Source organism: Eubalaena glacialis, chromosome 3 (assembly GCF_028564815.1).
Source record: "Eubalaena glacialis isolate mEubGla1 chromosome 3, mEubGla1.1.hap2.+ XY, whole genome shotgun sequence".
NCBI classification, from domain to species: Eukaryota; Metazoa; Chordata; class Mammalia; order Artiodactyla; family Balaenidae; genus Eubalaena; species Eubalaena glacialis.
The window spans coordinates 48050051-48063793 of NC_083718.1; the positions used below are offsets into that span (position 1 = coordinate 48050051).

The following is a 13743-nucleotide window of genomic DNA, read 5'->3' on the forward strand; positions in this document are numbered from 1 at the left end:
TTCTATCATGTAATTCTTTGTACCTGCAACATAATGTTCAAGTGCCTTCCTATGGCTCCTGGCATGAAAAATAAATGACCTTGGCAGTCACCTTCCTCAGGGGATGTTGAGAACTTTAGTGAAATGAGGGCTACATACCTCTGATGGGGACTTAACTGAGAGAAAATAGCAGCACAGCCTAAAACATTTAAAATATTACCATGTGCTCTGAATAAAGGCCAAGATGGAATGAAAATAGAATAATTGAGTTGTTCTCATACCATCATCTTCATTCTATTTCATGCATCTCTACTCTTTATAGAGCTTTTTAAAAACCCCTTTAGGGATACAGACATTTGATTTATGTTACACTAACAAATCAGGGAATACTTGACCTCTTAAGTGAGGTCATATGAAAATCACTAGACCCCTTGAAGAAATCCATACTTAATGATAAAATACATTAAAATTGGATGCAATGTTATAGCCTAAAACACATGAAAATAGGCTTTTTCTTTTAAAGTAAGTAGCATTCCAAATTACTTAGTATTGAATCAAAGAGCAGTTAACAGTAGAGCAAACCCTGATTTTCAATGTATAATGAGAACTGATAATAACAGTAAAAAGCATAAGAACGTCACACTTACTATAGAGAGTCAGTTTTATATCCTTGGCTTGTTTGCCAGCTGCATTAAACACAGTACACTGGTAGCGTCCCTTGTCACTTCTTCGTGCATTCTTTAAATGTAAAATTTGTCCTTTGTCTAGAAGTTCAATATTAGGGTCTCCCAAAAATAAAGGCCTAGAAAAAGTAAAATTTTATTCCATGGGCCCATTTTTGTTTTCCTAAATGTTTTCTCTTTTATTAATCACAACAAAAATCATTAAGTCATATGAGTTTAAAAATATGAATCAAAGTTGAATTTTTTAGTATGAATCTTAAAAAAATACAATGATATGATTAAGTACTTCTGTTCAGAAGAACAGAATTATTAAACCACTTTACTAATGAAAGTAGATAATTATCACTTTCAGAAAAAACTTCACTTAAACTTAAATTGAATGAATAATATTAAATTATTAAATTGAACTTCATTTCAAACTTAAATTGTTGAATAATATTACTACAAAACTTTATTTCTTTCATTCATCCCCCCCTCCCCTTTTTTTTTTGGTTTACAAAGCCAAAATTTCTACCATCATTCAGAAAAGAAAAACTAAGTGTCCAGGAGCTTCAAGCCAAGCAATATTATTTGTAAACTAATATTATAACACCTGGAAAAATATTTACAATAGAATGAATGGTTATTACTTACTAAAGACAATGATCATGCCAATTTTCCTAAAAAGTAGATATTGTAATAAATATGAACGCTTTTATAATCATAAATACTGAAAGATATTTACCCCAAAGGCAGCTCATATATATTTGTCAAGGAAGTCTTCTTCTACTATACAGAATCATTTACTAACTACTATAAAATGCTTACTTTATGTTTGGCAGAAGCTTTATTTAATACTTAAAACATCATGGTAATTAAAGTCTATGATATCCTAAGAGTCATGCCTTTAAAATCCATTGATCTTTCAGGAAGACCCATAGCCAGTTTTTAAAAAGCTGCAGTGAATTAGCCCCATGATAAATAGATGCACTGCTATATTAATAAGCCACCAATCAGACTACAAGATTAAATGGAAACACATTTAATTTTCTGTGGTAGCATCCCATACTATTCCTTCTTTTAAGTTCTCTAAAGCTAAGAGAATAAAGTACCTTACTTTAATGCATTTTAACTGTTTAAAGATGTGGAATACTTGATAATGCTACTCAAATTGAAGTAACTTTAAAACTTTCACTGACTGTTAATTATGCAAGTAACACAAAAATTGAAACAAACAAAAAAACATTATAATAAGAAAAGGTCTCCTTGGTTTATTACCCCTAATGTGAGTCTTTTCTCTAGACTTCTTACGATTGTCAGTTTAGTTTGTGTTCTTCCACATGTTTTTCTAAACATTTTTCACCCATAAATGTATTGCTAGAGGAATCTAAAGTTGTTATACATAATGGTATTGTATTATTGTTCTACTTTTCACTTGACAATAGCTATGGAGATAGTTTTGGTACATATAGCTTGATCTTACTCTTTTTAATTGCTGTCCAGTGTTTCATAATAAGACAATGCCATACGTCATCTATCCTCTCTCCCAATGTCAAGCTTTAAGCAGTTTTCACTTTTCTGCTTTCACAGTGTTTCAGGGAGTATTCAGGGAGTCAAGCCTTCCTGCAGAATAGATGACTGGCTTCCCTGTCCTAGACACCAGAAATGTAATTGCTACATTATAGCATATGAGCATTTAAATTTTAATAGATATCAACAAATTGCCTTTCAGAGTACTAATTTACATTGTCCCATCAGAGTCCTATATCCTGATTTCCCATACTCTAAGCCAACACTTGATATTTTTCAAACCTCTACTTTTTCTTGCCAAACTAATCTATGAAAAACAAAATCATATTATTTTGCTTACCTTCTCCAAATTATTGAAGGTAAGCATCTTTTAATATATTTATTGCTTAACTATATAACTTTTTAATTGCCTGTTTATACCCTCCACACATTTTTCTATGTTGTTTGTCTTTCTCATTAACATATAAAAAGTTTTTACACAATCCTTTATTTTATACACTGCAAACCCTTACTCTTTGCTGTTTAGGTCTTAGCTGCTTTCAGAAATTATAATAATACACAAGGGCTAAGAGAAACATCTAATTGCTCTTTTGTGGTTGTTCCTTTTTGACCATATATTAAACTAGCTTAAGCATTCATCTTGCTGTCATAAGCAAGTTTTCCTTTTTAATAATTCAAACAATTCCATGTAAAGACAAGATTATTTCTGTACTTGGATCTTGCATTTTTCATTTTTCATTCTTAGCCCTTAGTGTATATTTAGTGTATAATAAATGTGAGTTCCTCTGTGTCTCTAAAATAAATTCCCAGCATTTCTAAAGTCTTACAATTCGTAAATTCATAAATTTGAGACCATTTTTGAACAATATTGTTTTTCCTTCATGTTCATTTAATAATACTCTATGTGGTAAGATAATTAAGAGGGGGAAAATCCACATCTATTTCCAAACAATTGGATCCTTGTAACAAATAGAGAAGAGGTACTCACTTGCCATCTTTGAACCAGTGAATAATGGGAAAGGGAGTGCCTTTGACTTGGCATTCAAGGGTGGTATCCTGGTTGAGGGCAACTGAGACTTCACTTGGGGAGCTGGTACCTATTATGGTGGGTGGGACTTGAACAAAGACATTTTATCATGAAAATCTATGACTTAGCAAAAAGAGTGGGGAGTGAGAGAAGATAATGACTTCTATAATATTTCAACAAGATCTTAATGTTAAAAGTAAAATATCATACAATAATCCCTTTCATATCACATCTGTGGACCCAAATGTCAAATTTAAACATAGGAACACGTTCATGAAAGATTTGATAGCAAGACAATTACTTGGAAGAATTACAGTAGTAAAGAACTCATTTTGAGGAGTATTAAATCAATGTACAAAAGGAGTTTAGAATACAAATGAGCAATGAGGCTCATATAATGAAATTTACTACTGCTATACGTTTTAGATAATGAATGACATGGTCAATGACAATCTTATAATGTTTAAATTCTACCATAGTGCTGTTTGAAATATATTATTACCCTTGTCTCTTTTAAAGGGCTCCTGTGCTAAAATTGTATATGAGATATAATGTGAAAAGATTGTACTAGTTTTTATTCTCGGAATTTTAAAGCATATTAAAGAGCTCCCATAAACTTCCCTGGTCTTTGAATCCTCCCCCTTTATATCACTTTACGGTGTTTGATCTTAATCTTCAGAGCAATGATCAGCCACTAAAGGGTTTCAATAAGGGAGGGTTGTGATCAAATTTGTTTTAAGACCACACTGGCTTCTGAATGAAGATCGGATTCCAGTGGCAAATAATGGATGAAGGGGAGTAGTTAGGAGGCTATTACATTAATTCAGCTTATAAATTATAATTAACATGGAATTAAGAAGCAGATTTAACAGGATGTAGACAGATTTACAGAGTCAGGGAGAGGGAGGTAGGAAGTATGAGTACCAGGTTGCGGCAGAAGCAAGTGGATGGATGGAAGTGCTGGTCACTATGATGCGGGTCACTGAAGGTGACCAGAACAGGCATTTACTGAGACCTTTCTGTTTTCTATGCCACTGAGATATTTAAGCCAAGATATTGTGGAGGAGATCAGATATATCACCTGAGAGCTCAGGGAAGAAGTCTGAGTTGGAGATAAAAATGTGGGAGTCATCAGTGCACAGATAGCAGTCAAAGTCATGAGAGTAAATAAGTGCCAAGAGAAATAATGCCAATGAGACTAATGATAGAAAAGATCACTTTGTTTTTATAACCTATACTAATAATGGTAATTTTAGCAGAGGAAATTCAAAGTACTTCAGGCTTTGAGAAGACTTGTGAGAGAGAGAACTTTCATGTTTTAGCAGTTTACGAATGGTAATTCTAATGCAGCATCATTCCCAGACCTCACTTCCACTCCAGACTTACAAATCATATGCCCTTTCGATGAGCAAAACAGTGAAAAGGAAGGAAGTCATTTTATCACAAAGTAAACTTTAATCAGCAAATATAATTTCACAAACTAAACTTATAAAAATTTTATCATTATGATTAAAACATTTTAAATGTTTTAAATCCCAATTTATTACAGCTGCTACCCATTCTCAGCATTCTCCCCACTTAATTAGAATCAGGGCTGAGGTTGTTTAGTTATAGGAATTAATTAGAATGCAGGGGAGGGTGAATTTACTACCTTCCTCAGTTCAAGTACAACCTAGCAGCGTTAGGAGATGTCAGCAACATGAATGAATTTTACTGTGCATCATCCTGCATAGTTACTTCCCAAAGAATTTCCTGACCACCTCATTAGAGAAACTAACAAGAGCAGTAATTTAGCATTTTCTGTACAAGACAGTACCAAGTACCCATAGACATCGCTATATGATAATAACAAATACCTATAAACTTTCTATATCACATGCTTCTGATTAACCAATATTAAAGACAAAAATAATAATAGAATAAAATGAACGATATTTCTTCTATCAATTTATTTTTCACCTCTTTACTCTTTAATACAGTTAATGCTGTCCTATATAAGAAATGCATCTGAATTGAAGTTTTTTAAAAGAACGTTTTCCTTACCTAGCACATCGATGTTAAAATACTTTTGAGAAGTGCCTGCAGTATTAATTGCTTTGCAGGAATATCTTCCTGCATCCTCTGGAGTGGCTTTGAAGAGCTTTAATATCTTCCCATTGCTCACAATCTGAATAGTGCTGCTTTCAGTCACCTTTTAAGGCCAAAAGGGTCAGTGTTATTGCCAATCCTAATAAAAATGCATAATTAAAATTTGAAGTAAAATTTTTATACTATTATTAATAAGAAAGTCACATTTGAATGATTTACTTCAGAGGGAGAGGCAAGGACCTATGCATATTTGGATGTCTCCATTTACCTGGACATCATCTTTATACCACATAATGATGGGAGATGGAGTACCTTCAACTTCACAAATGAGACTGGTCAGCTGGTTGACCAACACGGACACATTTGTTACTTGTTCTTTATCTTTAATTACTGGAGGAACTGCAAAAAGTGAGAAGTTGTAGTTAGAGAGTTTTAAATAAATATTATATACAAAGTTTCTTTACAAAGGACTTTAGAAAGCAAATTCTGAGATACCTGATAGCTAGAAAGGCTGGTCATACTTAAGACAGCTTTTATTATGAAATGAAGAGTCTTGACCACTATATTTATAAGTAACTCATTGAATTTTTACTTTAATTATTACTTCAGAGTTTTGAATTAAGGATAAATTTAAGGGAGATCCTATTTATTTCACATACCACTCAAAATGCAAACTGCTAGAGTCTCAAGTTATGTGAGACTACTTTGCTGATGAGAATGAATATTGCCCAGTGTTTCTGGAAGCCAATATCCATCAAATTTCAAAATGCACATATCCTTTGACGCATGCAAAGTGCCATATATACATGATTTCACTGAAGCATTACTTAGAATAGTAAACAAATGGTACCAAACCAAATGCTCATCATTAATAGAAGAAGGTTAAGTAAATCATGGTACGGTGGGATGCTAGGTAGGCATAAATAAGAGTTAGGAATATTGAATAATCTCCAAGTTAGAGTGTTTAATGAAATAGGCAAGGTGTGGAGTAATGTATATAATGGTCTACTATAAATGCTTTTTGTATCTAAAAAAATGAGGATGAAATATATATTCATATTTCTTTGTTTTTGCATAAAAATATCTCTGGGAAGATACATACACACACACATATACCTAACAACTTTCCTTGCCCATAGGGAGGATAAGTAGATGGCTTAGCTCAGGTCCGGGGGACTTTTGACTATGTATCTTTTTCTACCATTTGAACTTTCAGTGATATAAAATAAATCAATAAATGCAGTTAGACCACTACTTTTCTGGTTGATAACATGTCTATTCACATAAATATTAAATAACACTAGACTGAAAGAATAACATATATAAAAGAATCTGAAAGTGTCACATATTCAGTTATACGATTTTAGCATTTCTATCTGTATTTACCATGGACTTTGAGGTTATATTTTCTTTCTGTGGTTCCGGCTTCATTGACTGCCACACAAATGTACTCCCCATTGTCATACGGCGTAACAGAAGCAATAACCAACAATGTGCCATCTTCTAATATAGAAATACCAGGATCTCTGGCTGTCAGCTCTCTACCATTCCACAACCATTTGATGGTTGGTTTGGGGGTACCTAAATAAGAAATTAAAGCTTTGTGATATTTTACAACAAAATTAGAAGTCACTATTGAATATCAAATATCTTGAGGAGAAATAAAATTTGTTATGATTATAACATGTACCCTTAGGTACTATGCTTCTTTGAAGATATTGCTCCTGGCATGGGATTTTGACGAGATTACAGTATTTAATGCCTCTAATTCCTGATCAGTCTTAAAAGATGTATGGTCTGTAGTGTAGAATTTGATCAAAGTTGTTTTTATCAAGACATTCAGATGATAGTAAGCAAAGCAAAACATTTTCTTGAGTGAGTTCATGGTGCTAGTGGGGGAAAAAAGCTATATTAATTAAATGGACTAGAAATGGGGAGAGTTTTTGGATGAAAATAAAGGAAGAGCAAAAATAAGATACTATCAGAGGAATATACATGAAGATTGCTCAAACAGTGTACATAAATGATGTACAGAAATGATGCTTCATAATTCACATTTTAAACAGGCCTAATAGAGCAGAGATGAGGAACTTCTACTATCCACACATCTTCTGGGGATCCCATTCTGTTAAACAGAGGGCAATAGATTAATTCTTGACTTTTTATACTGAAAAGAAAGCTGAGAAAGCAGTGAGCAGAATTGCTTTCCTCAATTTATTTATGACCAAGAGAGTGAATGGAAGTTACATAACTCATGAATGAAAGTGATAAAAGCCATCTTAAAATGCGTAATGGAGCCAAAAGGACATACTTGAAATAGACAAACAGTAAACTCTATAATAAGAATGTATTTATTTAGCAAACAATGTGCCAGGCACTATTCTAAGTACTTTCACATTTTACTTAATCCCTATAAAAATAAAAAAAGCATATTCAATAAAATTAATATAATTGTATAAGACATGGCTAATAATCTTATATTAAAGCATAATAAAAATATTAAAGAATGGTCATATATCTAAGTACAAAAGAATGGTAGGAATACATAGAATGTGTCATTTAGGTTAAACTCAAATTGAGTTAAGGAATTATAAAAATGACTGTGATTGACTATGAATGACTATGAACTAATAAAATGACTATACTTATGGGAAAAAATAAAACAAAAATATTGGCCTATTTCATCATCCTCATAGTAAGATGCTGACTGATGAGGAAGAGAAGATAAAACTGATGGACTGCAGTTGTTCATGTTGTCAAGGAAAAAAGGGGGTTATAATCATTTCCTCACATCCTACTCATTCTTTTATGTGGTTCTCAAACTTCTCAATTAATATTTGTGAAGTTAATAAATGAAAAAGTAAATGAACAAGCAAAAGAAAGAAATTGTGTTCTATTTTATTTCTAAATGGTAGAACAACCATGGTCAAGATGAAATTCATGGCAAATAAAATGAAAAGGCATCTAGCTGTTTTAAATGAACTCAAGAATTCTATCCCAGGTGAAAATAGAGTACTAGGAAGAGGTGGTATTTCAAAATGGAAAAGGGAAGTCCAAGCCAGCTTTGGAGTCAGGGATTCAGTGGAGAGTACTGAGCAATAGTGCCACTGGCAGGGCTCCATCAGTAGTAAGCACCCACAGAACTCAGCTGAACTTAAACCTTTCTCAAGGATCCTTCTCCAGGCCTTGCCTCCCTCCCCAATGGCTCTGGGAATAGTTACTGACAATTCTTTAGATATCTGAAAATCTTGTTAAAGTTATCTTTCTTTTAATGCTGTTAAGAGATGCAAAATCTTGCTACAGTAACAGAGACAGCCTTAAGGACCTTCAACTGCCACTGTCTCCAGGGACAGGAGAGTTAAGAGTGACATGTGGGAGCACTAATGCTACCAGCGGCATGGAGCCCTCCAGGAGGTCACGGAAAGAATACTGCTTGGTCTTTGCCAGAACTGTTACAGACTCATTTGAGTCATTGCAGATGAACGCATATGCGAAAGAAAGGACGTTCTTAACCATCTATTGGGCATCCAGAGTAAGGTGATGGTGACAGTCCTTTTTCACATCCTCTAGAGGAGAGAGAATGACAATGTCCTGCCAGGAAACATGGTGGGATAGAAAACCCAGAAATTCAGGGAGAGAAGGAGTTCAGACAAGCATCAGAGAGCCAAGTTACAACCTGGATCCAGAATTACCAGTAGAGGATAAATCTAGAAAGAGGTTTTTAGAAAAGAAGTATCTAGAACAAACAAGGGGATTGCCCTAATTTATACCCCTGACTGAGATAAATATGCAAAAGTTTGAATAGCCCTATCTGTCACATTTTAAAGAGAATTCTTGTCAAAAATAGAATGAACTAAGAAGTAACAGAAAGGAGCATGAATGGCCTGGAAAACATGCTAGATGAGGCAAGTTTGAAAGAACAGAAGGTATTTCCAGTGGAGGAAATAAAACACCTGGGAGGGAAAAATACCTATTCAACCTAGTTGTTATTTGAAAGAGGGATTGGTTTCCGTTATGCCCAAATGTTATAACGAGGACTGACAAGTAGCATTTTTGATGTTTGGGGTTCAATATAGAATTCTGGAACAATACATTATGCCAATGTCCATGTGTCCGAGTATTACACACCTTTTGCAGGACATGGAAATGCAATGCGTTGATTGGCCACTCTTTCTTGGAATGGAGTGTTATATGGAGGCTCTAGAACTTCCAGCGTAGGTGGTTCTGTTAGAAAAATAAATGCATTATCACAGGCTTTCCTTGGGCAATATCGAACTATTCTGAGGCTAAGTATGACACCTGCTTCTCTATTCCTACCTTTGCAATGGTATTCTCTCTGACAGGAGTGCTTTTCCTCCTGATTGGACATGGCTGGTTCCTTCCAGTCAACAAGATTTCACTATAAATATTATCTCCTCAGAGAAGTCCTACATGACAATTCAATCTAAAGTAGCCAACTGCTGGGAGCATCACCCTATTTTAATTTTCTACACAGCATGTCTCACCATCTGTATTTCTTGTTTATTTGCTTGCTTGCTTTCTGCCTACTTACAGAACCGCTCACGAGAGCAGGTGTTTTACCTTTGTCACTATTTCCTCCTCACTGCCCAGATCATGACAGACACTTGGCAGGAACTTGATAAACACTTGTTGCTTGAAGGAATAAAGATTCATCTTTTTTTTTTTTTTTCTGGCCGTGACGCGTGGCCTGTGGGATCTTAGTTCCCTGACCAGAGATCGAACCCATGCCCCCCTACAGTGGAAGCTTGGAGCCTTAACCACTGGACCACCAGGGAAGTCCCCAAAGATTAATATTTAAACCCTCAAAATAAGGCCTACATCATTACAGGGAACAGTGGATCTCGACTTTCTAGGGATTAATATTGAGTGCAAATTACCACTATGAGGTAAATCCTACTCCAACCCACTCTGCCCACAATTTCTTCCAAACCAAAAATAGCGGGTGGGGCACTTATCTAGGATTGTTTCCACTGTCTACATCATCCAGGGCAACTCCATTTTCAAAGGTAAACAGTTTTGTAATGTATAGTTTCATTTCTTTCTGGAATCATTCTCCTTTCAAAGTTAACTAGAGAGTCATAAAAGTTATATAGAAATCTTCTAAAAGTGATCCAAGACCATCCAAGACTATATATTCTGTATAGACTCCAGGGTTTTTCCCCCACTGTACAAATATTTTCCTAGGCCAAAAATCACCTTGGACATGTAGTGTTATCTCCGTCTCATCACTGCCTGCTATGTTAGTAGCGACACATGTATATATGCCAGCATCGGAGAGCACAGCTTGGTCGATGCTGAATGTTCCATCTGGATGACTAATATGCTGCAGTCCATCAACCAACATGGCGCTTCCACCTGTAAACCAGGTGATTACAGGAAGAGGTGTCCCTTGAGCGCTGCATGGAATGTCCACTCTTTGACCAACTTGGACTTTCATAACTGTAGGGCCACGCTGTATCTTTGGAGGCACTGGAAACAACAACTGAGTATTAATAATCCAACTTTTAAAAAATTCCTCCTTTTCTCACTTTAAATGAGAGCTCCTCACCAAGAGGCAGCGTGAGAAAGTGGAATAATCTCAGGATTTGGACCCAGGCTCAGGCCACTTAACTAGTTGTGTGATCTAGGGCAATTCAGTAAATTTCCTGAGGCCTGTTTCCTTGATAATCCAGGCAAAATAACCTCTTCAATACCAATACACTGCAAGGATTATGGGAAATAATGAATATAAAACTCCTCATTCCAAACTCGAGGAAAAGTAAGCATTTAATGATGTCAGATTTCTTATAATATATAAATAAGGTTTAAAGCCCTCTTAAATGGCAATCCAGTTAATTTCTATCATCTAAGTGAGTAAAACAAAAAGCATTTTTCTCCATGTATTCTTAGTTTTTGTTCTCTTTGTGGAAGGTTTAGCCAGACAGTACAAAATATTTCTAATAAAAGCTTTTGTTAATTTCAGAGAAGAAAATCAAGATAAAGCCTCTATTATTTCCCTTTATCTACATTCCTTCAGAAATTTAAATGAGATAATTTATCAAACCCTGGCAAGTAGTATTGGGTTCCACATACAAGCATTATGAACTATAGAATTAAGTTGACTCCTAAGAATATGATTAGAATTTATGTACTTTACTTCCCTAATAAACCCCATTCCTCTGTCCTTTTGTTAAAACTTAATATTTAACCAGTATATTCTCAAGGTTTTCCCTTACAACAAACTTTTAAGTTTGATAGTACAGGCATACTTTATTTTATTTTATTGTGCTTTGCTTCATTGCACTTCACAGACATTGCAATTTTTACAAATTGAAGTTTTACGGCAACCCTGCATTGTCAAATGATGGTTAGCATTTTTTAGCTATAAAGTATTTTTAAATTAAGGTATGTACATTATTTTTAAAGACATAATGCTATTGCACACTTAATGGACTACAGTACAGTGTAAGCATAATTTTTATAGGCACTGGGAAATCAAAAAATTTGTGTGACTTACTTTATTGCCATATTTGCCTTATTGAGATGGTCTGGAACTAAAACCATAATATCTCCAAGATATGCCTGTATTATTATCATCATTTTATGAAAGAGAAAATTAAATATAAAAGAGGGTAGGTAATATGCCTGATGCTAGTAAATGACAGAACTCTCATTGGATTTCATATCCCACAGTCAAGAGGACACTACTGCAGTGACTGATCTGAGAGTGAAATCAGGTCAAAACTATTTGAGAAAATTTCTTCTGACATTTGAATGCGTGGCTTACAGTATGTGCTCACTAAGCTTGTGTTGAATGAATGAGTAATTATCAATAGATAGACTATGGCAAATTGAGAGAAGAAAGCAGACTACCTAGAGAGTTTTAAAGTAGTTAAAGAATCCCAGGAGCAGAATGTGTTCAGTGGCTGAGCTCTATAAACATTGAAAATGACCATTTATATGCTATTAAGTTCTTCCTTGAGCATTCACATTCACTTCTACAGAAAGCCACCGGTCTAAACACATTTTCTTTTTTTATGGTGTATCATCAATAGTCATAAGTGACTGTAGACATCTAGTAAAATTGAGATCCAAAATTTTAATACTGTGCATCTGAGGAAAAAGGGGAGAGTTGTTTACAGATGGCAGATAAAGATTTCAGAGTAAATGAAAGAAAATCACAAGTCTCAGATTTTAGAAAATTTTTCTATAATTACCCTCTATACAATTTGAGGTTAACTATCAAAGAAACTGGGACAATAGGTCTCCCTGTGGCCAGTATATGCCATAGCATATGCCTTCATTTCAAAACTCACCGTGGACATTTAATTTAACAGACTGAGTCACGTTCCCAGCAATATTTGTGGCAACGCAAAGATACATCCCACTATCTGAAACGCGGGTCTCAGTGATCTTCATTGAACCAGAAGGAAGGAATGTGTGTCTAAAAGAAAGAAACCATAGAGTAGACCATAAAGTATGAGGATTTAAATATCCCCTATGCAGCTACAATTCAATGTGAAATTACTACTCTGCAAGCTCTTTTTCAAACCATTCTCCCATCTATAATGTCATTTCTATACACCTTAAAAGTCAGGAATTTTCATAATTATCAAAATTGTCTTGTGTATTCTGTATGATGTTCTTACAAATACCAAATCAGTTTTCTTTTACATTTAAATCTAATGTATTTGACATCGTCAAATAATTGTACATCTCTCTGCTTTGCTAAGTTGCAGCTTTACAAAGCGAATGTACATTTTAATAAACTTTAAATATACTCTGAACACATTATTGCTTTTTTCTACAATGCTTCATTTAAAAATTTAGAATGCTAAAATAAAGGCAAAAGAAGGTACGTATGCAATTCTCAGATATATACTGAATATATTCCTCTTATGTAGTTAGGTAAACCAGATCTACATATAAAAATGTTATTATGTTAATTGTGCTAAAATAGCTTTAAGAGGGAGGGGGTCAAAATAGACCTACTTACTATCAAGATTTCTTATAAGCTAAGACGAATAAAGTGTGCTATTGGCCCAGAGACAGACAAATAGATAAACAGTTAAAGATGGAAACCCCCCCTTCAAAAAAAAGACTTAAGCATGTATGAGAACTCAACATGTAATATACAATATCAGAGGTGGTGTTACAAAAAGTCAGGAAAGGATTGACTATTCAAAAATGGTGTTGGGCAAGTGGCTCTCCACATGGGAAAAATAAATAAATAAAATTAGAGCACTACCTAATACTACACACAAAATAAAAATTCAGATGTATTAAAATCCAAAATGTGAAAACAAACTTTAAAATTGCAATAAAACATTGGAGTTCTGTTTATGATCTTCCTAAAGTACAAATCTAAAAAAATGATAGATTAACACCTTGAGCTACATAGAAATTTTAAAATTCTGTACAACCAGACACCACACATAAACCTGAAAGGCTAGGATT

At 34.3% G+C, this 13743-nt stretch overlaps 1 protein-coding gene across 5 annotated transcripts in view; it reads right to left on the bottom strand.

Moving 5' to 3' along the window:
- Positions 1-13743, bottom strand: part of HMCN1 (hemicentin 1) — a 508722-nt gene that overhangs the window by 223142 nt on the left and 271837 nt on the right. For 4 of the 5 annotated variants that reach the window (XM_061187534.1, XM_061187532.1, XM_061187529.1 and 1 more), the window contains exons 23-30: positions 12603-12730; positions 10504-10776; positions 9415-9510; positions 6673-6867; positions 5555-5685; positions 5242-5389; positions 3160-3286; positions 627-781 (exon numbers count right to left, since the gene is read on the bottom strand). In XM_061187534.1, the coding sequence (XP_061043517.1) occupies positions 627-781; positions 3160-3286; positions 5242-5389; positions 5555-5685; positions 6673-6867; positions 9415-9510; positions 10504-10776; positions 12603-12730 (1253 nt within the window). The remainder of the gene's footprint in view (positions 1-626; positions 782-3159; positions 3287-5241; positions 5390-5554; positions 5686-6672; positions 6868-9414; positions 9511-10503; positions 10777-12602; positions 12731-13743) is intronic. The other variant, XM_061187531.1, reaches the window with a different exon arrangement.